This window comes from Xenopus laevis, chromosome 1L (genome assembly GCF_017654675.1).
Source record: "Xenopus laevis strain J_2021 chromosome 1L, Xenopus_laevis_v10.1, whole genome shotgun sequence".
NCBI classification, from domain to species: Eukaryota; Metazoa; Chordata; class Amphibia; order Anura; family Pipidae; genus Xenopus; species Xenopus laevis.
This window is the reverse complement of record NC_054371.1, coordinates 32,445,620-32,473,558: the sequence shown is the minus strand read 5'-3', so window position 1 is coordinate 32,473,558 and position 27,939 is coordinate 32,445,620. Positions and strand designations below refer to the sequence as shown.

Genomic DNA, 27,939 nt, shown 5'->3' with positions numbered 1-27,939 from the left:
TTGCCAGTCCGGGCCTGATGTAGGGGCCCGGACTGGCAATTTGTGCGTTCTGGCAAATGCCAGAGGGGCTGCTATAAGGTGCCATAGAAAGTCACTATTTAGTGGGCTGGTGTGGGCTGATTGGGCCTCTGTCTACCTGAAATGCCAGGGCCTATTTTAATTCTCAGTCCGGACCTGCGTAGGGGAGTGCTTAGGTCCAATGCTGTAAATACTGCAAAAAATGCTGCAGGAGGGCCCAGGAGTTATAGGGACCTAATTAATTCCAACATATATTGGTAAAACAGGATAACTTTTGGATAGGTTGGGGGCCCTCAAATGAATTTGCTGTGGGCCCCAATACCATCTCCTTAAGCCACTGGTAAAAGGTCTTACAAACCCTCAGAGAAAAAGCAGGAGGGTCCCTGTGAAGACGGAAGCAAAATAAACAAGAATGTCCAAACTGCAGCACTACAACTCCCAGCATTCTCGGCTGGTAAACGCTGAAAGCTTCAAACCATAATAATAACAGTATGCTTTCATGCCGCTGTGCCCTGCAGCACAGCTTTGTTTTCCTTACTGGGGCAGGTGGCAATTGCAATGCGGCAAAGACACGGGCTGACTGCCCCCCAGCAACGAGCCGGTTAAGGGAGATTTAACTCGCACGCGTTCAGCCTCCTCGTGACGTCACAGGTGGCAGCGGCAGGAGAGAGAGAGAGAGAGAGAGAGAGAGAGAGAGAGAGAGAGAGAGAGAGAGAAGGAGGGGACGGGAGAGAGACAGCCCAGCCTCCCTGTAATGGGCGCGTCACGTGACTAGGAGCAGTAGTAAGACAGGTGCCTTCAGTTGAGCCTCAGTAAGAGGCGAGCTGCCTGCATGAGTGCGAGCTGTGTGTGTGACTGCTGCTGGGGACTTTAGATCCATTCAGGGGCTGGATGGCGTGGGACATGTGCAACCAGGACTCTGTATGGAGTGACATAGAGGTAAGTCTTGAACCCAGCTCTCTTTTTTTACCTTTTTATCCATTCCAATCATTTTTTTTTATTTATTTATTTTTTACTTCTATAAAAAAAATATTTAAATTCAGATTGCAAAATTGAGGGTTAAAAAAAAAAAAAAAAAAAAAAATTCCTTGCCTTTTGCTGTGTTGCCGTAGCCCTAGCAGCTGGCTATTTTTAAGGCTTTTACTCTTGTGATGCTGTGAGTGCAAAGATTAGCTGCTGTCATCAGTGTCTGTTGGAAAGTATTTGCATGTGCCTCTTGGCTCTGCCCTGGCCAGTCACATGCACTGTGTATAGCCTCTGGGACACTGATATGAATCAGTCTCTGAAGTCTTTCCAGTGGCCTGCTTGGAAACCTGCCATGTCTATTTATATAACAATTAACTTAAAATAATCTCAGTTATTAATGCTTCCATACTTCCATTCTGAATTCCTGCCTACCGTGTAGGAGCCCCCCAGGATCCGCTATATGGCAACGCAAATGGCACCTACATGCCAGCCTGAGCACATTTACTCAAACACCAAAACCTCACCGTTTTTTGTTTTTTTTTAAGGCTAAAATCATAGTCCTATTTGCCAGTTTGCAAGGGCAGAGTGGCTTGTGCTAAGTGGTGATCAGCTGTTCCACTCTCCGGTGTTTATAAGAATAAAGCAAAAAAGAAAACGGTATAAGGGAAGCGCTAGATGTTGCTGTATGGGTAAAAATAGATGGTCGTACATCAAATCTAAAGCTTGCGCTGGCTACAATTCATAAAGGGGGAAAAAAAAAAATAGAAGCCAGCAATTCTGCCCCGGTCCCTGGAGTACGGTGTATGAAACAGGTTCTGCACGGTGGCACTATACAAATGAGGAGCCTTATTAAAGAGCTTGGGCATCCTGTAAGTTATATAAAACTTTATTGCAATAATTAAAAATGCAGGTATCCCAATCCTTGGGGGGGGGGGAATAAAAAATAAATAAAAATAACTTGCTGCTTTGTATGCAGATCACTGACCAATTCTATCTATTCATAAAGGCATGTATATAGGGAAGACTTGCTGGCATGCAATACTGATTCTTGCATATAAGATGACAGTTGCAAGTCTTAATTGTTCCTATTCCCGAGTATCCTGTATGGTGTTAGCCTTTTTTTCCCCCAGCTGCTAGGTCCGTTATTTATTTTCATCCTACATTATTCCTGATGCCGCTCGGAGCTGAACGAAGCAGCTTTTAAAGGAAATTTGATTTTTTTTCATTATTATTATTATTTCTTTAAAGCCAGGGCTGGGTTCAAAAAAACTGTTCTGAGCAGCTATTGATCTCAGGGGCACTTAGGTGCAGCCAGGAATTTCATGTCACAGTTATTCTCTCCGCTTTACATGAAATGCATGGATGGATTAACTCTTGCTGCAGCCTGACTCATACATTGCTGCCTTTTTTTTTTTCTTCCCCTCACTCCCCCCCCCTCGTAATCAAATCACTGCTGCCCGCTGCTTCTTTCCTAGGAAGCAAATTAATGAACACTTACGCTGCCAAGTGGGCCAGCAACACATTGCAGCACAGTAGGGTGCCCAAACTGAAGGGGTTAAGCTTGGTAGTCTATTTAAAGGGTTTTGGGGAGTGATGAACAGACGGTTGGCGGAGGATGCAATATGTGCTGCATGGGTCAGCCTGATGTTCATATTCGTAAGGGCCCACGCAGCTCCAACTCCTAGATGTTGCAGGTTTTAATGAAGGTGACTGCAGAGATTGATGGGGGCAGCCTTACCGGGTCATTGCAACAAGTTTCTCACTTCATACTGTGCCATTTGCTTCCAGCATATAAGTGGCTGAGCCAGGTGCCGGAATGAAACGGTTAATTTAAACACTGCCATACTTCACTTGCTCCTCTCTCTTGGGCCGTGACTATCAGAGGCAAGGAAAGAAAAAAACCTGCAAAGGTTAATGGGAAATTAAACATAATTGCAACGGTCCTTTCCCATCGCTGGAGCGGTTAAGGCAATTTATTGACTCCCTCTTGATCTGGATTTATAAAAAATAAAGTGCAATATTGCAATGATAATTTTTTCTTCCCCCCTGTATTCGGATTGTCGTTTTGGCCTTGGCCTCCTAGCCCTCGCCTGGTGGTTCATGGGGTTTAGTTTTATTATTATTCACTATTGATTTAAGAACTGGGCATCGCTAAGCAAGGCTGGAGTAGAGGGGGGGGAAGGTAATGCTGGGAGTTGTAGTTGAGAGACAGCAGGCGGAAAATCCTCTGGTGTGAATACTAACCACCTCTGTGAGTAATGACTCTGTGCACTCATATGCCATTTTGCCAAGAATTATATTTTGGCATTTGCGAGGCCTGGCCCCAGGGCAAATGCCTTTCTCCCTCCTCTGCTTTAATCCCAGCCATGTTGCTAAGCACCTGTTATAGATGTATGGGGAAATGGATGAAATAACAATGTGTCTTTTAGGAATGAGATATCTAAAAGGCAATGTATGTTTATAATGTAAATAACATATAATGTATGTCAGCAGCGTAGTCATTTCCAACCTACCCCATATGTCTCCAGCTTAAAAGTGCAACAGGAGCATTCGTCAGCAGGAGGATTGTCCCCAGGATTGAGTGCCGGCCAAGATTAATCTTATTTTTAAAATTTTTCATTTATTGAACATTCATGCTCTGAAACAGCAGCAATAGCCCTCTCCGTGTAACACTGTACATTTGTAGCATCCATTTTAATTACCTCAATCCACAAAAGACGAATGCAATTGATTTATAGACTCTCGTGTCTACTGAAGTCGTAATCCGATTATTGGTAGAACGGGGGATAAAAAAAATGAAATCATGGCCAATACAGCTTCTTACTTCAAGAAACCTTATTTTATTTATTTTATTTTGTTCCACAAAACTGCTGAATCGAATGCCAGATGATCTATGTGGTCAAAAATTTAAAAAATATGATGGCGATGGTGCATCTGCCGACCCTTGCTTGTGATTTTTATGGGTTGTGGCTTGAAGCCATCTCCTGATGGGCATTGGAATGCTTGAAGGATTGCTCAACTTGGACACCTTCCAGGCTTTTTATTCGAAGGGTAACCTTGGTGGCCAAAGCACAGAAACCAGTTGATCATAGCTAAATGCTGATCACATGTTGCTACAGTTACTAAATTCCTAAAGTTTATGAGCAATTTTTTTTTTCTATTTCTCTTGTCTCCTTGCAGTGTGCTGCTCTGGTCGGTGAAGACCAGCCTCTGTGCCCAGATCTTCCTGAACTTGATCTCTCTGAACTTGATGTCAATGACTTAGATGCTGACAGCTTCTTGGGTGGATTAAAGTGGTACAGTGACCAATCAGAAAACATTTCCAATCAATACAGCAGCGAATCGTCCAACATATTTGAGGTATGAGGGTGGTCTGGGCCAACAGGTTCATGTTGTTTTACAACCTTGTTTAATCAGGATAAAAAATTTCGTTGGACACAAACCAGTATATATATTTTTTTTCTTCGCTACGACGGAAGCTGAAGATCAGTTAACAGTCGGTATTTTATTAATGGACGTTGTTGACAGTGAGTTGGAATATTTATATCCATACTTACAGGTGTTAGAACAGACCAGCATTTGTTAGCACGGTATGCTCTCTAAGGTGTTCCAGTTGGGTTCCTAATTAAAAAAACAAAAAGGTGCAATATATCATTGTGGAAAGGTAATTGGTGAGTATTACAGCAGCATCTGTCTGAGCAAGAGCATTTAGAGCATGGGTTTCCTTAATCTGGGTATTTGTATAGGAAACATTAGAACACTATAATACAAGAGTCTTTTATAATTCAATATTATGTAGGAAGAGCTATGTTGCCTGGTTCCGAATTATTTTAAGGAGTCTCGGCAGGGATGACCTCCCCAGAGTTGGGTGGCAACTCCACTGGGTTCTACAGATTTTTTATAATGATTCACAGATGTATGTTATACAAGTATGGAATCCGTTATCCAGAAAGCTATTATGAAAAAGCCTGCTTCCCATAGACTCCAGTTTATTAAAATAATCCAAATGTTTAAAAATGATTTTCTTTTTATCTGTAATAATTAAAACCTTACCTTGTACTTGATCCCAACTAAGCTATAATTAATCCTTATTGGTAGCAAAATCAGCCAATTGGGTTCACTTAATGTTTGAATGATTTTCTAGTAGACTTAAGGTATGATGATTAAAATTATGAAACGATCCATTATCCGTTAAACCCCAGGTCCTGAGCATTCTGGATAATAGGCCCATACCTGTAGTATATAATGGTGCCCCTTCCCTTTAATATACACATTATCAGAACCGTTTTACCTGCAGCCTCCATCTGTTGTTGCACGACAACTCCCAGAATTGAAGGCTTGGTGTTCAACAACAGCTGTAATGCAACAAGTTGAGCAGTTTTGTTCACTACAAAAAGCATATACGTCATGCAGCTCTTAATTTTTTTGGGGTGGGTCAATTTTGCTGTGCAATCTTCATATCCTGCATAGAATAGAATGCAATACCATCTGTTGACCAGGAGGAGAACATTGTCCCCTCCCACCACCATTTTTCAACATCATAAACCATCAAAAACTTTAACATGAATATGTGAGGACCCTTATAGGCAGCTTAAAGGGAACTATCATGAAAATGTAACATAAGCTTCATCCTACTGAAATAAGACATTTTCTAAATATAATCAATTAAAACTTCTGCATTGTTTCTGAAATAATCAAGTTACTCTTCGCTATCCCCCTCTCAGCATCTGTTTCTCTTCATTCTGTCTTCATGCAGCAGTTGGGAGTCTGATTTTAAAAGACAATTAAATGCAATATATCTTTGGGGGGGGGGGGCTCCTTTTTCCTAGAAGATGTATTAGAGCTCACCAGACATCATGTCTCTCTACATGCAGAATTTGTGTCAAAGTCAGTTATTTTGATAGATTTTGTTTGTTGAGTAAACTCTGATACATCTTCTAGGAAAGGGAACCCCCTATAAGATATATTGGATCTAACTGTTAATGAATATCTGACACCCAACTGCTGCATGAAGAATGAAGAGAAACAGATGCTGAGAGGGGGATATTGAAGATCAACTTGATTATTTCAGAGACGCTACAGAATTTTCAATTGATTGTAATTAGTTTCTTATTTCAGTATTTCAGTCCCCTTTAAGAACTATGAATCTTTCTAACATTCCTGATATTATATTGGCGCAAAGCAAGGGAGTAGAGGCAGTAATCCTGCTTTATAGGCAACCCGTCTGCTGGCACATGTCGTGTTTAACCTACAGAACAATGTAGAACATTTCTGAGAGAGTAGCGGCTCTCGCATGTTCTATAGGTCACATGCCAATTCTAGCAACATTTCCATGTACTTGTTAAAAGCCAATGAGTGCTTTGTAATGTCACGCAGAGTTTCTTTGGCGCTTGAGGTGTCGGTATGAGTGTTGCTTTGGTATGCAGATGGATTGTATGGGAGATAGGCTTTTCCAATGGAAAAACTGTGAACCATTCTGAATCCTTGGGTTGCCATTTACTTAGTGAATGCATGGAAATACAGTCAGTATGGGCATTGCCATATAAGTAGGCCCATATATATCTCTTATCAGCCGGCACATTCCAATGTTTTTTCTTTTTTTTGCTATATTCTATATATGGAACGACCTGCGCTAGATATTCTTAAGTTTGGCTGATACTGCAGCAATGGCCCTAGTCATGGCTGGAATTAACTTGTAGAGTTCTTGGAATCCCAAAATTGCAGCTTTTACCCATAGTTTGTTTACTAACCATTATAGAGCTTGGCAGTGGTCCAGCCCAGGTTATGGTCCCTTGTCTTAAAGTGCTTTTTATTGATTTATAACTCAAATTCATTGGTTGAGAGGAAGAACATCCCTTTGAGAGACACTGACAAATAGGGCCTGCTTTTATGTCCGAAGTGAGATGCTTGAGAGGCCAGCTGCCTGAATTGTTGCCCTTGAACTTCACCGGCACTTCTTTTGTCAGTGTAATGTTACACCGGCACAAACACACAGCAAAACCTAGAACCCAGCTCTGGAGAACGCGCATGGCCACTTGCCTTACTCACGTTACAGGAGGTCGACGATGGAAATGTTACATTAAACTCATAGCTGATATATTTTAACCTTTCCAGATTGAATCTGTTACTTTTTTTATCTCTCGTTGCATTTTATCTTACAACGCGGAAAACGTGGCTTTGTCTTTTATTGGTTTACAGGAGAGAACTAGCGCCGGGCTTTAGCCAGTGTTTATTTTAGGCATTATGATTGCACGAGCCTCTGCAGTCAAGGGACACATTGAATGAGCAGATAATGTTGTACTACAATGCTTGTTGAGCCTGTTGCAGGGAGTGGGAATTGTAGTTAAACATCTAGAGAGCTACTCACTGAGTAAAACATTCAGTAATATGATTTGTTTGGAGAAAATTATTGGAGCCAATCTAATGGTTGTTCCAGGCCATTAATCCACAGCAACCAATCAGCAGTTAGCTTTCATCTGTCTAGTGCAAATAGAATGCTGAAAGCAAACATGTAATAGGCATTTATGGGTCAGACCGATATAATGACTTTATTCAGCAGAAACCTGGGGAACCTTTAATTGTTTATGGCTTAGGACTTATGTCTGCTTCTTTTACTATGGGCAAATAGGTTAATTTCTTTGTGTGGATGAGTGAGTCATTGCCCAGTGCCCCATCTATGGGCCTAGAAAAGGCCTCAGTGGATTATATTGTCAGTTTGGACTGTATAGTCTGTTAAAATTGTAACCCTTGTCCCACCCATGAATGGGTAATCCTAAGCAACTTTTCAATTAGTTTTTGAATAATTTCCTTTCTCTTCTGAATTTTTCCAGCTTTCAAATGGGGGTCCCCCGACCCCATTTAAACAGATGCTCTGTAAGGCTACACATCTATTGCTACTTTTTATTACTCATTTTTCTGTTCAGGCCCTCTCCTATTGAAATTCCAGTTGCTTATTCAAATCAAGGCATGGATGCTAGGGTAATTTTGACCCTAGCAACTAGATTGCTGAATTTGCAAACTGGAGAGCTGCTGAATAAAAAGCTAAATAATTCGAAAACCACAAATCATAAAACATGAAAAGCAATTTCAAATTGTCTCAGAATATCACTCTCTTCTTCTTTCTAAAAGTTTATTAAAAGGTGAACAACCCCTTTAAAGCTATGCCTATCAACAATCATCTTCCTGCCCTTACATTTATGTTCAAAGGGTTAATAGAGACATTTTCCAATGACATTCTATTTTTTATTTTTTCCAAAATCTAAGTTTAAAGCTTAATGTCTCTGGTGTTTGTCTGGCAGCTCAGTAATTCAGGTGCAGACTCGGAACTGTTACAATTTTGCAACATTTAGTTGATACATTTCTCAGCAGCATCTCTGGAGTATTAGCAACTATTGTATCAACTCTAGTGGTGGCCATAGACTCAAAGATCCGCTCGTATGGCGACATCGCCAAACGAGCGGATCTTTCCCCGATATGCCACTAACGGCATGGCTATATCGGGGGTAATTCGAACGTTCGGCCGTATGGCCGAACGATCGAATTACGATGCGCCAAGGGGCTCCGACGGGTCAGTCGGTTAAAAATCAAACCTTCCCGATCTATATCGTGGCCAGATATCGATCGGGAAGACCCGTCGGAAGCCCCCATACACGGGCAGATAAGCTGTCAAATCGGTCCAAACGACCGATATCGTCAGTTTTATCTGCCCGTGTATGGCCACCTTAGCAGTTGCCTGTAATGAAACTGAGGGATTCTGGACAAAGATAAGAAATGTATCAACTAAATGTATCAATTTTGAATAGTGTACAGGGTCGGCGACCCCCCAGAGCTGCTTTAGAAGGTAAGAAATTACACTTTACATTACAATATTAGAAAATATAATAAAAAAAGTTTTTGGAAAAAGTCTTAATTCACTGCCAGATATTTTCTAAAAAAAAAAAAAGCACATTGCTCTGATCTTGCCGCCGGCATTTATACCTTTATGAACTTCTTTCACTTTGTACCTTTTCCCTCGCTGCCATTATACTGCGCTTACCTTTTGCTCCCTTGTTCTAGTGTCACATGCACGCAGTAACAAATAGTTCAGCCGGGGCGGCTCCTTCCTGCTGTAACTATGTAGCTCTGGCTGAAGCCAGTGGGAGGCCAGTTGGTACTAGAGAGCACTGAATGAATGACATTTTTGTTGGAGGCTGGCTGCCTGGTCTGGCTGCTATACAGGAAAAAAAAAAAAAGTAATAAAGTCACAGGACTGAGACACTGACATATGACAACAGGTATATTGTCTGCAGGGTCAGGTGACTACCTCTGGCTTTCTTTTCTCTTGCTTATTGTCAACTCGGAGCATTTATACTGAGCCAAGCCATATATTGTAGAATATATGAATAAGCCCCAGAGAGGATATTTTCTCTAGCAGTGTAGGAAGGCTGGGTTGGGGCTTATGGGGATTTTAGATATCCAACTTGCAGTCCTCTAGCTCTTGGTCAACTTTAATTCACAATGTAACCCACTTAGGATGACTACGGAAGGAGCTTTGTTTTTAAATAGAATATTAAAGTAAAACTATACCCCCAAAATGAATACTGGAGCAACAGAAAGTTTATAACATATTAAGTGACACATTAAAGAATCTTATCAAACTGGTATATATATTTTTTATTAAATCTTGCCCTTTTACATCTCTTGCCTTGAGCCACCATTTTGTGATGGTCTGTGTGCTGCCTCAGAGATCACCTGACCAGAAATACTACAGCTCTAACTGTAACAGGAAGAAGCGTGGAAGCAAAAGACACAACTGTCTGTTAATTGGCTCATGTGTCCTAACATGTATGGTTTGTTTGTGTGCACAGTGAATCGTACGATCCCAGGGGGTGGCCCTTATTTTTTAAAATGGCAATTTTCTATTTAGGATTACCCAATGGCACATACTACTAAAAAAGTATATTATTATGAAAATGGTTTATTTACATGGAGCAGGGTTTTACATATGAGCTGTTGTATGCAATATCTTTTTATAGAGACCTACATTGTTTGAAGGGTATAGTTTTTCTTGACTGTGGTGCCAAAGCAGCCCTCATAAGGGTATATTTATCAAAGAGTGAAGTTAGAGATCGCCACAGTCCGCTAGCGTGAAATACCGCCTCTATCCATATATTTCTATGGCATTTTTAAAGGTTTATTTCATATATATCTCGTACACCATTTGATAAATACGCCTTTAAAAATAATACCTCATTGAAATTAATAGAGCGAGCCTATATTTCACACTAGCGGACTGTGATAATCTCTAACGTCACTCTTTGATAAATATACCCCATAGACTTACACTGAAACCACCTGACAGGTACTCATGCTTTACTATGATGTAGAGGGCTATATTCTGAGATCGTTTGCAATTGTTTTTCATTTTTTATAGAGTTACTTGGTTTTTATTCAGCACTTCTGCAGACTCTGCTGTTTCAGAAATCTGGTTGCTTGGTTCCACATTAACCTAGCAACCGTGCAGTGATTTGAATAAGAGACTGGAATAGGCGTAGGAGAGGCCTTTAATAGAAAGATGAATAATAAAAAGTAACAATAATAATACGTTTGTAGCGTTACAAAGCATGTGTTTTTTAGCTGGGGTCAGTGACCCCCATTTGAAAGCTGGAAATAGTCAGAAGAAGAAGGCAAATAAATCAAAAACTATAAAAAAAAAGTTAAGAATTGGCCATTCTATAACATACTAAAACTTAACTTAAAGGTGAACCAGCCCTTTAAAGACACTCTAGTTTATCTTCCCATACAAGTAGATCTTCCAGTGTATAGTCATTTTATAATTCATTTAAAGCAGGGTGGTAAACTACAATTCCCAACTCCTCTCTCCAACATTTGAATGAATACTGGGAGTTGTTTTGCACTGCAGGTTAACCAACCTATTTTATTTTCCCAACCAGAATTGCCTGTGTCATTATATAGGTAAACAGCTGTTCTTTTGCAGTACCCACAGCACTGAGTGGGCTAAATTAGTCCTGTGGTCAAAGAATTTGGCCATTGAAATAACTGCCTGTAGCATTGTTATTTTGTCAACCAGCAGGTGTCACCCTGTAATCATTCACACCGCAGGGTGTTGAGTCAACATTACTCACCAGTATTTTTCACTTAGGAATCTAATCTAAATCCACTGCTTTGCTTCCATAGTTAAGCCAATGACATTCCAAGCATGGCACAGTAGCCGGGTTTAATACACTATGCATTTACATATCGGAACAGTAATGTCTGGCTGACGGAATGCGGAACATATATAGCAAGAAACAGAACTTGTTTTGCTGATGATTAAAATGGTCCAGCATGGTTTCAGCTGCTCAGTCACAAGAACTGTTAAAAGAGGACAAGGAGAATAGATCTGTTAGAAAATCATCATTTGGTATAGTTGGCAGAGGCAAGATTTACACAGAGGAATGACTGCTCACAGGCATCAAATAGTTTCATATTATGAAAGTGATCTTTTTTTTTTCTTATATACCTGCAGGTTTGCTGCCCTGGGGCTTTCAGAGCAGTAGTTTTGCCAGCATCTGTAGTATTATCTAGATCAGCTTCTGGCAAGGGACTGTAACCTTGGGATTAAGTTAGGTTTAGTAGGGAGAGATGGTACCTATAGTAACAGTGGGATAATAGTCTCTGGGAACGGAGTGTGACTGTGGAATAGCAGGTATAGTAGAGAGAGATGGTGCCTATAGTAACAGTGGGAAATAGTCTCTGGGAAGGGAGTGTGACTGTGGAATAGCAGGTATAGTAGAGAGAGATGGTGCCTATAGTGACAGTGGGATAATAGTCTCTGGGAATATGGGATATCGGGTATAGTAGGGAGAGATGGTGCCTATAGTAACAGTGGATAATAGTCTCTGGGAAGGGAGTGTGACTGTGGGATAGCAGGTATAGTAGGGAGAGATAGTGCCTATAGTAACAGTGGGAAAATAGTCTCTGGGAAGGGAGTGTGACTGTGGGATAGCAGGTATAGTAGGCAGAGATGGTGTCTATAGTAACAGTAGATAATAGTCTCTGGGAAGGGAGTGTGACTGTGGGATAGCAGGTATAGTAGGGAGAGATGGTGCCTATAGTAACAGTAGATAATAGTCTCTGGGAAGGGAGTGTGACTGTGGGATAGCAGGTATAGTAGGGAGAGATGGTGCCTATAGTAACAGTAGATAATAGTCTCTGGGAAGGGAGTGTGACTGTGGGATAGCAGGTATAGTAGGGAGAGATGGTGCCTATAGTAACAGTGGGAAAATAGTCTCTGGGAAGGGAGTGTGACTGTGGGATAGCAGGTATAGTAGGGAGAGATGGTGCCTATAGTAACAGTGGGATAATAGTCTCTGGGAAGGGAGTGTGACTGTGGGATAGCAGGTATAGTAGGCAGAGATGGTGCCTATAGTAACAGTAGATAATAGTCTCTGGGAAGGGAGTGTGACTGTGGGATAGCAGGTATAGTAGGGAGAGATGGTGCCTATAGTAACAGTGGGAAAATAGTCTCTGGGAAGGGAGTGTGACTGTGGGATAATAGGTATAGTAGGGAGAGATGGTGCCTATAGTAACACTAGATAATGGTCTCTGGGAAGGGAGTGTGACTGTGGACAATGGGTATATTCGTGCAAGATAGTAATGAAAGATGGTGATACCAAAAATTACAACCAACAGCTAAAGGATTCTCTGGGTGTCCAAAGGCCACAGGTTGTAGATTATAGGTTTATAGATTCCTATGATAAAGAAATGAGAGGCTTCTGAAAATGTATTTGTGCAGGACCCTGTCACAGTTAGAGGTGGTCACTCATTTTACATTACTGAACCAACTTCTTTATAAATATTCAGCATGTCTGCCCTGTTTCCATACTGTGCCAGGTTATTCATTGTAGGTGTGCAGACAGATTAATGAATTACCAGATCTTGTGTAAAACGACTCGGCGTGACTTTTAAACTAGCACTGTGCCAGCCATGTGACTTACGTTAATCTTTTTTTTTTTTTTTCCCTTTTCAGACAACTGACCCTCTGTAGAATTTATCAACATGATTCTGTTCCCTCACCATCCCCTGCCCCCCCCCCATCCCATTATTAATTTTCAGGCTGTTCCATGCCTGAGGCTTAGAGTTCAAGGAGACATGGTCCTGGAGGGTCAGTGTAGTGGAGTTGTGATGGCTGATGCCCTTTAGTGCCAAATCAGCATGATTTATTATTGATGTCCACTCGGCTGAGGATTACGAGGTGGTGCAGTTGGGTAGAATGACTGGAGATTTTCAGGAAAGCCTCAGAGCTGTTTGTGTTGTGATGGTGCTATGCTATAAGTACACTAGGGATCATCCTTTGCTAATAGCCACACGTCACTTTATTCCTTACTGCACTAAAGTTTTACCCGCAGCCATCCATCTGTTTTTAAACTGCAATTCTCAGAACTCCTTGCAATGTTTTCTTTTAGGGGTATAAGCAAAGGCTCCAATTCACCAGTAACAAACAGCCCTAAATTATGGAAGTCTCTATGGAAGTTACCTGTTTATAACTGGGCCCACTACCTTGCCCACCACTATCCACTCCCAGAACTTGTGGATTGTGCCACCTTTGGTGACATGCATAACATGGAAGCAGTTGACTTACTAAGGTAATGTCACCTTTAAGTCTGCCCTTCTGGGTGGGTAGATGGGGCATCAGTAGATGGGAAAGCGAGAGAACATTCATCTCTCAGATCTATTGGGCCATCCATTAAGAGGAGAGGCCACATTCCAATGTAAAAAACAAAAGTTGGAGAGCAACACAAGCATGCAGAAAGTTCATAGGGCTGCAAAATATGGATTTTGATTGGCTAAAGGCAGCACCTATGTGGTCTGTCAGCCTATAGGAGACTCTTTTTGTCCGTAAACATGGTTATTAAAAAAAAAAATGAGCCCCTACTTTGAGGCCACTGGGAGCAACATCCAAGGGGTTGACGAGCAACATGTTGCTCATGCGACACTGGTTTCAGATCACTGCTAGAGCATATTTGACCTGTAAGGGGCTTGCTGGCCTGGGGTATAATTGTGAATCAGCAGGAGTAGACAAATGCCTATCCCTAGATTAGAAGTTATTAAAGGAGTGGTTCACCTTTAAGTTAATTTTTAGTATGTTATAAAATGGCCAATTCTAAGGAACATTTCAATTGGCTTTCATTATTTACTTTTAATAGTTTTTTGTTTTTTTTTTAATTATTTTCCGTTTAAATGCTCTGTACATCTACAAATGTTTTGTTATTGCTACTTTTTATATCTTTCTATTCAGGCTCTCTGCTATTCATATTCCAGTCTCTTATTCTATTCAAGGCATGGTTGCTATGCTAATTTAGACCCTAGCAACCAGATAACTGGAAACTGGGGGAAACAAAGCTAAACAGCTCAAACCACAAATAAAAATTAAAACCAATTGCAAATTGTCTCAGAATATTACTCTCTTCATTATACTAAATGTTAAGGCAATCATATGAGAGAGGTCATATTTAGGGAAAGAGCTCAGAAATCATAGTATGTTTACAGTCCTGCCTGGTGTTATTATAAGGATTCAGATAGCAACTGAAATACAGGAGTGAGTTATGGGAGAGGAAATGAAATGATGTGACATCATTATATATTTGGCTCATAATTGTTTCTAAAATGAGACGTGTTCCTTATTTATGCCTTCTGTATTGGTCCAAGGCATGGTGGGAATTGTAGTTGCTGCAATAAATTAATATGCAGTAACATGCACAGTGTTTTTGATTTTCTATCATACCCTTATTGAAATTCATTGCCCTTTAAAGGCAAAGGAAAGGCTCTATTTACTTGGGGCTGCTAAAAGTTAGGCACCCCCGAGTGATTGTATTTACTTACCTCACATCCTGGGCCGGTCCTCCTATCGGCATAAAACTGCACCGGTCTGGAAATTCTTCAGTGAGCACCACAGAGCGATTGGCTTCTTTCTTCACGTGGATGCGCAGTAGTGCGAAAAGCTGAACTTTAATGAAGAAGTCGACTATTTCGTTCTACTGCGCATGCGTCTGCCCCAGGAAATTTGAAGAAAGAAGAAGAGGGAAGAGGATCGCTCTGTGGTACTCGCTGGAAGAACCCCTGGACCGGTGCAGGTTTCTCCTGAAAGCCGCACAGGTCTGGGGTGTGTGCCTAACTTTTGGCACTCCAATTAAATAGGCCTTTCCTTCTCCTTTAAGGCCCACGGCAAACATGGTGTTTTGATGATTTAAGGAACAACTTCTGGGATTGAAACACTTTTGTCTGCTAATAATCCACAGCACATTGACTTTAGTGCAAAAGTACCATCTATGGCGCCACCGGTGGGTAGGATCTATGCCTTCTTATGATGGTAGAAGGACCTGTCATTACCCATCTAGTGGAATGACAAGTGACAGTTGGCAGGAAAGGGCCTCCATAGTCTAGTCAATAGGGCTAAACAGAGCTAGTTTTTTGCAAGTTGCATGTAAGATCATATTCAAATATTTTAAAGTTCAGTCATTTTGTTTCCTTTGGTTGCTTATATACAGTAGTGGAAGCACGCTGCCCAGTGCAAAATGACAGGTGAAAGGAGAGTGTATTCACCTCGGTCAGTGCCGGATTGAAGTTCAGTGTTACATAACTGAGATACTGAAGTTAAAATGTAAAGCATTTATTTACACATGTGAGAAAAGACTTTGAAAAGGAGGCTTTATGGGAATAGTTAGTTTCTGCTGATGTATTGCAGATCACCAGGAAAGCTATTAGGGTTGTCCCTGCTGTTTTGAGTGCCATTTGCAGTCTTCCAGAGCACCATATCAACAATGACAACATAAGTCTCTGGACTACTAAACCATCCTCATGCTGACTGCTTCTAGTGCCATTATACCTGCAATTGATATGCTATTGAAACATGAGGAATTAAAGAAAAAGAGTATGATATTCATTCAGTGGATTAAAAAGAGGGTTTAAATTCGTTTTCATTATTCTACAAGCTTTTTTTATTATTAGCCAGGTGTGGGCAGCCATTTAACTATTCAATCTGCCCCAAAACCTTACTGATAATGAATATTTATTTTCCACTCTTGCCATATAGATCCTTCACTGTGAGCAGAATGGGTCTTACACTCACAAGCAATCACAAGTAATGACCTTGTGCCTTATCAGCTGCCCTTTGGATGAAAGGTTCCTTGGAGAGCACTTTAAGTTGACCTTGAATTTATTTGCGCCTGGTAATCAATACCCCTCATAGAAGCATATTTCCCAGTGTAAACAAACCCAGTGTGGGATGTATTGCTATTTGTATGCCTGTGAGTTGTGTCTCATATTATAATTAGAACAGCCATGAAGTTCAGAAGGCGCACAAGTCATAATACTTGGTTGTTCTTAAGCTTTACAGGGATAATAAAAAGGTTGGTCATCCACTTCATGTTTCACACATGACATCCAGCATTGTTAGATCTGGTAAGTTATAGACTGTCCAATGGCCTTCTTGTGGGAGATTGGCTGTACCATGAAATATTGGGACACTCATGATGATGATGATGATGATGATGTACAGCGTTGCCCATTGAGTGTCGTGCAGAAGGTACACCAAGTGTCTGGTGTGGCATTTGCACATCTACAGCTTTAGGAAAATGGCACATGGTGTGATTTTTGGATTTGTCAGTAGTTTAAAATTCCAGGTCTGAACCAGAAGTTCTCATTGGCATCAATCATCTGCCTTCTAGCATTTTATACTTTGCATCCAAAATCTGACCCCTATGCAAAAACTCATGCACCGCTTGTTTGGTAATAGCCTAACCTAGTGTATATGTGCTTGGATACATTGGCAAAATACAGGTATGGGATCCGTTATTTGGATCCAAGAAGCTCTGAATTACGAAAGAGTAGTCTCCCATAGACTCCATTCAAATAATACACATTTTTGTTAAGCTTTTTCTCTATAATAATAAATCAGTACCTTGGATCCAAACTTAGATATAATTAATCCTTTTTGGAAGCAAAATCTGCCTATTGGGTTTATTTAATGTTTAAATGATCTTAAGGTATGAAGATCCAAATTACAGAAAGGTCTGTTATCCAGAAAACCCCAGGTCCCGAACATTCTGAATAACTGATCCCATACCTGTATATATTTTATATAATGTATATTTGTATTTTACTATAAATCTCCAGAATAAATCATGAATATGTCCAGCCTTTCCCCACAAAGTGCACGTGTTTGTTCTGAGATGTGATGCCCCATTGGTTAGCATTGTTTGGATGCACTCCCCTTGGCAGCTTGGTTTCTTGACAATATATTGAAGGCAGATTATTTTCTAGTTAGCAAACTCCTTTAGATATGCTAGCCAGTCATACTATCCCTTTAACAATATGTGAGCTTGACTCACTCGAGGCCTCCTCCTGCACCTGTGCTTTGCAATCTTTAAATGGCTGGTTATAGTAATTGCCTTCTACCAATAACTTTTGACATTGACTGCAACCTTTCTGTTTGTCCTTGAAGGAGTGCGCAGTGAAAGATTAGGCACAGGGAAAATATGTACATATTACTACGAGAAAGAAAAGACAATTACGCTGTCAGCTCATATAGTACCAGGGTTTTCGTGGCCTCGTGCCATTCGCAGGCACATGATCAACGGAGTGCAAATAATCCCGTGGTTCCATCCAGTTATAAAGACATTCCATAGTGCTTGCCAACGCTTCACCTGTGCAAGGGACAAGGTTTAAAGTACTCTAAAAGGAGCCGGCTACAAGCACTAGCAGATCACTTTTTTTTTTCTGTTTAACCTCAGTTGTGCTTTACGCCCGGCTCCCCAGGTCTAACAAACAAGATGTACGAATCATCCCGGGTCCCTAAAGTACACGATGTACTCTCTGCACTCTGTCACAGAGCTAAATACAAACTGGAGTCAGCTGCCACACAGACATTTACAGATAACTAGGAGGACTATTTAAAAATGTGTTGCCCTTCTTTACACATAGGTCATCGTAAATCCATTTCGGTCACAGTCTCTGTGCACATCTGTTTTCGCCTTTTACCTCTTTACTAAGTTGGCATTTCAGCTGGGTACAAACCACTTGGGTAGGAATTACCAGTTCTTAAGTAATATAAACTTTTTGTTTTTTAATTTTGCCAGTGCCTGTTAGTATTTATAAGCGCTCTGCCACAGATTTCTGCTAGTTCACATTTATTGTTCTCTTTAAACAAGCGACATGAAAAGTTTATAAAATATATCCTTATGAATGCTGCATAGTGATATCATCCCTTGCTGTCTGTGATGAAAGATGTTATTTCTTTAATCATATGACATGCATAGGATCCATTATCCGGAAATCCATTATCCAGAAAGCTCCGAATTACAGAAAGGCCGTCTCCCATAGCCTCCATTTTATCCAAATAATCCATAATTTTAAAAAAGATTTCCTTTTTCTCTGTAATAATAAAACAGTCGCTTGTACTCGATCCAAACTTAGATATAATTAATCCTTATTGGAAGCAAAGCTAGCCTATTGGGTTTATTTAATGTTTATATGATTTTCTAGTGGAAGATGCAAATTACAGAAAGAGCCATTATCCGGAAACCCCAGGTCCCAAGGTTTCTGGATTACAAGGTTTCTGGATTACAATGAGAGTACAGTCGGGACAAAATCAAACTTGTCCGAACGACTGATCTCCGCCGGTCGAAAAATGTCCGGACTCTCCACACACGGTCTGAAAATCATACGAATCCTCGATTCGTACGATAGGATCTTTGCGTCTATGGCCATCTTAAGGGTCAAGTTAGCAGCTTCTATTGGCCATCTGTTGACTGCTTTGCACTCTCTTTTTAAAACTGCACTGAGGAGGGCTGTTTAAAGAGTTTTAATATTAGTCCAAATCTTTTATCCCAGGAAAAACGAAGGGGAAAAAAATCAACAGAAAATGTTCTACAAAAGCCCATTTGACTGTAAGCTGCTAGCTGGCATTCTCGGGATTGCTATTCAAACCTGTCGTTCAGTTGGGCTGTCTCAAAGCTATTAGGGGAAGGGTTGAGGAATTATATTTATAAAAGAGAACTGACTATATGGCTTTAAGGAAAGGGGTATCATTCCCTGATAGCTCTGGGGTCTTGGTGTTTGGTAACAGCTGGACACTGTCTCCATTTGTCTCTGTGGGTTTCCTTTGGGTGCTCTGGTTTCCATCCTTAATCAAAACAGGCATTTTTCAGGCATGGGAATCTTAATGAGGTGAGATCTCCCAAAACCTGCTCCAAAAATCGTAATTTCTTTGGGATCATTGGCGACTGACAAAAATTTCCCTAGCAAGAACAGGTGGGAAGGGCAGGAGGCTTTAGGCTTCACTGGGGTATGGACTGATGTGAATGATTAACAACTCTGCATAACATGGAGACACCCTATACATAAAGTATAATATCAGTTATATAACATTTTATTGTCTGATAAAAATTCCACCAGCATAAAGGTTTGCTGCTGCACAAAGTCTTTAAAGGGCAAACGTTTTGACCAGATATTAGACTGGCTGTCTGGAAAGCCCCACACACCAGCCAGTAGACTGATCTGGAGGGGCCAAGGTGGCAGTTGTTTTTAGCCTGTTTTGGCAGACCCGTCAAATGATCCCGTATGCCTTTTGGTGGGGCACAAGATTATGAATCCAACTGGGGTTGACAGCAAATATTTTCCAGAATGTCTGCAGCAGTAGATTTAAGTGTGAATGATGTGGGTTTTGTAGTCGGACAAGTAGGCTCGTGTGGGTTTTCGAAATCATGGCGTCCTTATGAACGTAGAGGGCACTTGCCAACCCCAGTCCAGCATGCTTGTGTTATGAACCCTGGTTCTGCAGCTCTTAATTAAACCTGCAGATGCGTATCTTTCTTTTCCCTCAGCTGATAGAGGAAAGGCAGAGCCAAATGGTATTATATAACATAATTTAATGCTCTTCTCTGGAATCCGGGTCTCTGGATAAACCTTTGTCATCGGGGGCAGAAGAGAAGAACTTTCTGTGCAATGGCGAAAGAATATTTATTTTTATCTTTACATCATAAAAGCCGAACAGTGAAATGTGAGAGGGATTTTCCTCGGCTTCTCATCTCACGCTTCATCGCACAAGGTTCAGTCTGTGCGGCTTCCGCAGTGAGCACTTGGGCACCTTGGAGAAAATGATGATTACATTGTTACAGGAACAAAACGTGAAAAGTCAAGCCAGGTTACACCTATGTTCAGCTGGAGACTAATAAATAGACTTATTATCAAGCTTATCCTTTTTAAAGGGGACATTTACCTTAGAATTGATTCATGGTATGATATAGATAACATTATTTTGTTTAAATCTACCACTAAATAGTATTCTGACTCAGGTTGGAGAAGTTTCTAATTAAACAAGCCGTGTTCAGTTGGTAATCAATTCGCAGGCAATCGTGTGTTGTTAATACTGTGTTATAATGTATCCTAGTGGGACATTTGTCTTAAAGGAATTGTTCAGTATAAAAAAACTGGGCAAATAGGCTGTGCAAAATTAACAAAATATTTCCAATATAGATAGTTAGCCAAAAATGTAATGTATAAAGGCTGGAGTGACTGGATGTCTTAATATAATAGCCAGAACACTACTTCCTGCTTTTCAGCTCGCTTGGTTCTATCCAAAGAAAAATACCTTCCACTTGGAAGGCACGTGTGTGCCTTGATGGCAACTGAAGAATGAATTGACCATATAGCAACCCTGAATATAATAGCTGATCTACAAATGTAGACCTTTGAGTAGAATTAATCTTGATTTGGGGTCCCAGTGTTTATCTTCAGTTTTCTTGATTTTATTTTCTGGTTCCCCTTTATGATAGAACTAATATTAGCTGCATTTCTACTTACTATACCTGCTATTCCACAGTCCCTTCCCAGAGACTATTATACAACTGCTACTTTAGGCACCATCTCTCCCTACTATACCTGCTATCCTACAGTCACACTCCCTTCCCAGAGAATATTATCCCACTGTTACTATAGACACCATCTCTCCCTACTATACCTGCTATCCCACAGTCACACTCCCTTCCCAGAGACTATTATCCACTGTTACTATAGGCACCATCTCTCCCTACTATACCTGCTATCCCACAGTCACACTCCCTTCCCAGAGACTATTATCCACTGTTACTATAGGCACTATCTCTCCCCACTATACCACAGCCACAGTCACACTCCCTTCCCAGAGACTATTATCCCACTGTTACTATAGGCACCATCTCTCCCTACTATACCTGCTATCCCACAGTCACACTCCCTTCCCAGAGACTATTCTCCCACTGTTACTATAGGCACCATCTCTCCCTACTATACCTGCTATCCCACAGTCACACTCCCTTCCCAGAGACTATTATTCACTGTTACTATAGGCACTATCTCTCCCCACTATACCACAGCCACAGTCACACTCCTTTCCCAGAGACTATTATCCCACTGTTACTATAGGCACCATCTCTCCCTACTATACCTGCTATTCCACAGCCACAGTCCCTTCCCAGAGACTATTATACAACTGCTACTATAGGCACCATCTCTCCCTACTATACCTGCTATCCCACAGTCACACTCCCTTCCCAGAGACTATTATCCAACTGCTACTATAGGCTCCATCTCTCCCTACTATACCTGCTATCCCACAGCCACAGTCCCTTCCCAGAGTTTATTATCCCACTGTTACTATAGGCACCATCTCTCCCTACTATACCTGCTATCCCACAGTCCCTTCCCAGAGTTTATTATCCAACTGTTACTATAGGCATCATTTTTTCCTACAAAATCTGTTATCCCACTGCCACAGTCTCTTTATGACTAAAGACTTCCACCAGCAAGAGTTACGGTTCACAATCTAGATTTTCTTCCCCACTCTTCCTTCCTGAAGCTCTGAAGGGCCTTGCACTGTCACCTCCGATTGCCTAACACTTGCCACCTAAAGACGTTTCAAAGCAGGCTTTTATAGGGAACCTTTAAAGGAGTAGTTGTGGCTGTGTCTCAAGCAATCCAATGAGGGGAAGCATTGCTGCTGGTCTATAAAGCAAAATGCCAATAGATATGTCACTAAGCTTTTTATTCTTGTTCACACAGCAGAGCCTTGGTTAAGAATTACATGGCTGACCCCAGTAAGAGCAAAGCATTGCTGACCTTAAGACAGTAGCACATAGCTCTCTCATAACTAGCAGGAAGGTTCAAAGCAGGCTTCAGTCTCAGACACATGGGTGATATATCTGGCAGCATTTGCTCATCATTGAGCTATTTAAATGCTCCACTTTGAAATTGATAAGGGTGTTGCATGTGGCTTGCCTATGCAATTCCTTCAGGATGTAAGGAAGGAAATTAACATTTAAAGGTATTATTTGTACCCTTAGATCTATAGTCGATGGAGGATGATTGACAAATGTGTTGCTGTCACATGCTTTGCCCTTTTGAACACAGCTGTGAACACACTATCCCATAAACCCAAAATATTTACAGAAGCAAGGTTGGGGATTTTCCATGTTAATGATGGCCCTGTCTTCAGGGGCTCTTTAACGTAGTAGCATGGGTGAAGTTCTCCCTCTGCATCGGTTGTGTTATTAAATGCATAGCACTAGTTCTATGACAGTAACAATCATTTTTCATGCCATCTGTCTATTCCACAAGTAGCGTCAGGCTGATGGGTGATTTGACCAGTGCTGGTTTCCACCGGATGTTAGTGGTGGTCAAAGTGACCTGGGTGCCATTGACCTTACAATATTCTCATGGCTCAACCAACCAGTAGAGCATTAAAAGGTCTACAGAGCTGATACCAGGTGTAAAGCAATGGGCAGTATTGTGCTGGGGCTCTATGTTCAATTTGAGCCAAGACGCCAAAAATTATTTTGTATGTTTTCCCCCTGACTGCATTGGTTAACTTCAAATATACAGATTTTGTAAGTGTGTCTATGGAGAAGGGGTTAATACTTGTATTTCTTCTTTCTAAATATATCTTCTCCTCGGCCAATTGGAAGATGCAGTGCGGTTTGTTTTGGTAATTAGGATGTCTAGTGCCTTATGGGAAGGGGCTGTGTGAATCCATATATTATTGCATTTGTCAATAACATTTCCTTCAAGACTAAAAATACTCTTTATATCGCATGCTTGTGAGAGCATTTGTGGCAGTCCCAGGCAGGCCGGTAATTTATTGAGCCATTTGTGAGAGGTGGAGAAGAATCCTGTCCCTGCCTCTCGTGCTGCTGGAATGTAAAGCGGTGCTTAAAAGATCTTTGGGAGGTGAAGCAAAGGGAACAGGATTAGTGAAATGGAACTCCAGCTTCTGACTGCTTTATGTTACATAACTGAGAGGACGGGCCTGTGTTCCTAACCCGCAGAAGCGTGGATTTGCATTGTAGACGAATACACGAATCGGCAGGCTTTGTGACTAATCTTTGTCTGCTCTTTCTTTAAAGGGGACCGGTACTAGAAGCAGCTTTGTAACACTTGTATTGCACTTTAATGATTTGTAAGGCGTATCAGAAAAACCTTAAGGGTTTGGATCATTGAGGGAGGAATCTAAAGAGCTAGACGGCGCAAGAGAAACGTTTTAGATTGAATATTTCTCACAAATAACATTAATAGGGCACCATTATATTTATTTATAAGGCCTTGGACAGTATAAGCTATTAATACAGCCCTGGTTACTACAGGCATATACTGTATGTGTCACTGTTTCAAACTACAATTTCAAAGCTTTTAGGGAATGTTGAGGTTGAAGTTCACAACAGATGGAGTGTTTGTGGGTCAAGCATTTAAAGCTACCAGTAGGCTGAATGTATCTGAAAGGATACCCTTTTGCAAGAGGAAACCCTACTAACTGAAGGTAAAATGAACCCCCGTGCTCATATTCCTTCAATATTTCATGTCTTATTGGTGGAAACGTGATCAGTTAGCACTAGGGCGCATGGGTCTGTTCAATCAGCAGCAAAGAGTAGTAGTGCAACAGGTAGCTTCTCCTTGAAAGTTGATCGCTGCCCAAAAAAAACCCCAACACACACTGCTAATTGAGTCTTTCTCAAATGTCTATCAGTCTATGGAAAGTTGTCCCCTGGATGAGGGCTACATGTATGGTCCACAAGCCATAAACCTCTGCTGGACCTAAACTTATTGTTGGTCTGCAGGATGAATGTTCATATCAGTCACTGAAGTAAAGATCCCCCTTGTTTGTGGATCTGGACAGAAATACACATCTTTAATTCCATTTTACACTCCCATGTATCCTACCAGCTGGGTTTCCAATAGACAATAGCTGGGATAGCTTCCCGAGTATTTCATTGCCAAGAAATGTCCTCACAATGAAGCAGCACATTTTATAATAGCCTTAGGCTGTGTTTGCTTTTTTTTTTAAATGATTTAAAAGGAGAAAATAAAAAGACCCTTCATACACTATACTATGCTTCTATTCCCCTATGCTATGCAGTTCTATTTGAAGAAAATTGAGCAAATCGCCCCCCCCCAAGAATGACTCCCAAATCTACCAGAAAAAAAGGTGGACATTTAAAGAAGATAAAGGGAAAAAATAGCTGTGTGAATCAGAACTATATAAAGCACAGCGATGACCAAAAATGGAAACGTATGACACTTATCTGCATCCTCTGGGCTGAACAAGTTTTGTAGTATTTAAGATTATTCTCTAGTGGCTGCTATTTATAGGCAGAGGGTAAAGCTGCACTAATAGTCTTTCACCAAGGCATCCCTTCCGCCCCAGCCTTACACACTAAGCCTGTAAGCACTCAAAGAAAAAGCTTAAATGAGCCAATAATAAATAATCTGCAAATTCTAGTGTCATAATATTCCTTGGCACACGTCTGCTGTCAATGAGTCACACATTTCTTTCGTCACTGGCTGCTGGGATTTGCAACTGGCTGGAACATTGTTGCATAGAATTTAATTTATTTTTTTTAAACCCTAACTGCAACAAATCGGTAGCTGTTAGAGTAGAGTTGTCAATGAGCCTTAATTGCATAATGAGTTAAGATTTGTTAAAGGAGAACTAAACCCAGTTCTCAAGAAAGCATGACTCATAATACAATTGCAATATCTAAATGCATAATAGAAATTCTCTACAGATATATTTGGTCCCACCTTGGCACAGTGGTTAGAATTGCTGCCCCGCAGCCATGGAGTTCCACGTTTGATTTCAGCAAGGGCCCTATTTACAAGGCGTTTGTGTGTTTTCCCATGACTGTGGGTTTCTTCCATGTTCACCCCGAGTGGCTTGAAAGGAACATGTTTGGCCTCCAAGTAGGTCCCTTTTCTGAATTCCTGACTTGGAGGCAAGTATTGGTTGCATAAAAACCATGCACTGCCAAACAGAGCCTCCTGTAGGCTGACAATCCTCATAGGGGCTACCAAATAGCCAATTATAGCCCTTTTTTGGTTTCCTCCCAGGAACTTTATATATGCTTGTGTTGTTCCCCAACTATTTTTACGATTGTATGTGGCTCACAGTAAAAAACATTGGGTCCCCACTCTAAAACATACAGGCAGGTTAATCATCACTTGATAAAGCTAACTATATTGTATGTGAATAAAATAGGTAGCTTAGATTGTAAGCTCCACCAGTAAAAAGGAGAATAAAAGTTTTCAGATACAATGTCTTATGTTTCAGGTTCAATTCTCCCTTTAAATTACTGAAGACATGTTAGAAACATTATTGCACCCCCCCCCAACCAGTATCACCTTATGTCAAGAAATTTCTGATGATTGGTGGTTGTGGGAATTCTGTATGTTAAATAGGGAAAGTCAACACTATACACTATGATCAGCATATGATGAACAATGTTTTAACCACAATTATTATTCATTATTTATATAACCCCCAGCATATTTCCCATCTCTTAGGTCACTGGCTCCTCCATTGAACTAAATCATAATGGCTGGGCCCCTGCAGGTGCAAATGCAAGTCAGGCGATTATCGCTCATTCCAGTGATAATCGTTTTACTGGAGATTGCACCAGCAGGATCTTGATGATTGCCATTTAGTTTTATGGGGGTAGTTTTTAGCATGTTGCCACCCACCAAGCTGGAGATTACTCAGGTGGAAAAACACAATTCCCGCATGGAAGCACCCTTAAGAAGTGGTTCCAATAATGCTTATAAATTGCTACCAAACTGTTTATTGCACAAATCGGTTAATGGGATTAAAACAAATTAACCTTTAGACTTCTGCAAAGTCAAGTTCTTTTGTCGTTAAAACATCTCCGCGATCCCAGACCAGTATTCGCTATCATGGCTACAGGTAATGCATTTATTTACTAATCAGCAAATTACTCTCCGCAGTCAGTAAATGTTAAGGTCTGGCGACTGATCAGATCATTTTGCTTTCAGGTGCTCTCCCTGTATTGTTCTCGGCATGGAGTAGAAATTGAAAAGAGTGACCTTTTGGTACTGAATCAAATTGACTCCATTTCTAAGGATTCCACGGTTTAAATTACCATACATTTTTTCATTTTGGGCCTCCAACCAAGGCAGTGTGGCTCCAGCAGTATCTTATCGTGGGTTTGCTAATGTAGTCGGCATTGTGATCGTTTGCTCTGGGATATTTCTTTTGTTCAATATTGGGTCCTAGAGTCAAGGACACGGCAGATATGAGGTTTACACAAGTTAAATCTAATCACCAATTGACTTTTAACAAAAAAGGACATGAACAGTGTGCGGAATTAGGGGTCAGGATATTACCTTTGTTAGAGATGAAAAATCTGTTCGCACTATAACATTGTAGGAGGCCCATACTTTAAACACATTGGTAAAGCTTTCCTCATTTGCTGGCCATGCCTCATTACCATTAAAGTTTTTGACTAATGTCACATGGCAAAGGTCTCCTTGACTGGTGTGGGTAACGATGGTGGTGCAGATTACACCTATGTTTGTAAATGAGCCCTAATAGACAACTGTTAGTCTGCCATCTTTACTGCCTTTGGTGCTGCGGCTTTAACAAACAGACGCATCCCAAGCCATAAGATAATACATCACATAAAAGACTATTTATTTTAGCTAAAGGAAAATAATACCCTTTGAGCTCTGTTTTATATAATTACTTGCTTCATTGTTATCATGTATCCAAATTGTTTAATACCAATGCCCAATAACAATGTCTCTCTTCCTTGCCTACTTCAATATTAGCCTTCATGACCTGACGCATAAATAAGACCTGCCCCAACAGGGGGATAAGAATGGCAAGCTCCTTGCCCTATTGGCAAGGGAGGATTGCAGTAAGCCAGCCATCCATACCCTCCTGCGAAATGATAACGAGGTCATCACCAACCCCTTAGATATTAATTGTAGTTTAGCAGAATACTATCAACATTTATATTCCTCTAAACTTAAGAAGAAGTCCTCTGACATAGCTTTTTATTTACAAAATCTAGCTTTGCCTACCCTCTCATTGGAACATAGAGCCCTATTGGATACTCCTATACAAGAACAGGAGGTGGTTGAAGCTATTGCGGCTCTACCGCATGGTAAAACCCCTGGGCCAGATGGCATACCGAACCTCTGGTATCATATGTATACTAAACAGCTAGCCCCAGTACTTACGGAACTTTTCAATTTATCTTCCCATTCTGAATCTCTCCCTCTATCATTTCGTGATGCCATAATAGTACTACTATTAAAACCGGGAAAGAACCCCCAGCTGCACTCCTCTTATAGGCCTATCTCCCTAATTAATTCGGACGCTAAAATTTTAGCCAAAGTATTGGCGCGGCGACTAAACTTTGTGATCTCCTCTCTAGTAGCCCCTGACCAAGTAGGCTTCATCCCTCATAAAGCGGCAGAATTAAATCTCCGTAGGCTATATACCAATCTTATAATCCCACACACAAATCAGGGTACCAGAGCCATTGCCTTCTTGGATAACGAGAAGGCATTCGACTCGGTGGAATGGGAATATCTGTGGCAGACCTTACAAACATTTGGGTTCCGTAAAACCTTTATATCTTGGATTAA

The 27,939-nt window shown here is 40.9% G+C and overlaps 1 protein-coding gene across 1 annotated transcript in view; it reads left to right on the top strand.

The window, feature by feature from the left end:
• Positions 1–725: 725 nt before the first annotated feature.
• The window catches only part of ppargc1a.L (PPARG coactivator 1 alpha L homeolog), a 65,806-nt gene continuing 38,592 nt past the window's right edge, over positions 726–27,939 (top strand). The window contains exons 1-2 of the mRNA XM_018228937.2: positions 726–957; positions 4,165–4,344. Coding sequence (XP_018084426.1) covers positions 910–957; positions 4,165–4,344 — 228 coding nt within the window. The 5' untranslated portion in view covers positions 726–909. The remainder of the gene's footprint in view (positions 958–4,164; positions 4,345–27,939) is intronic.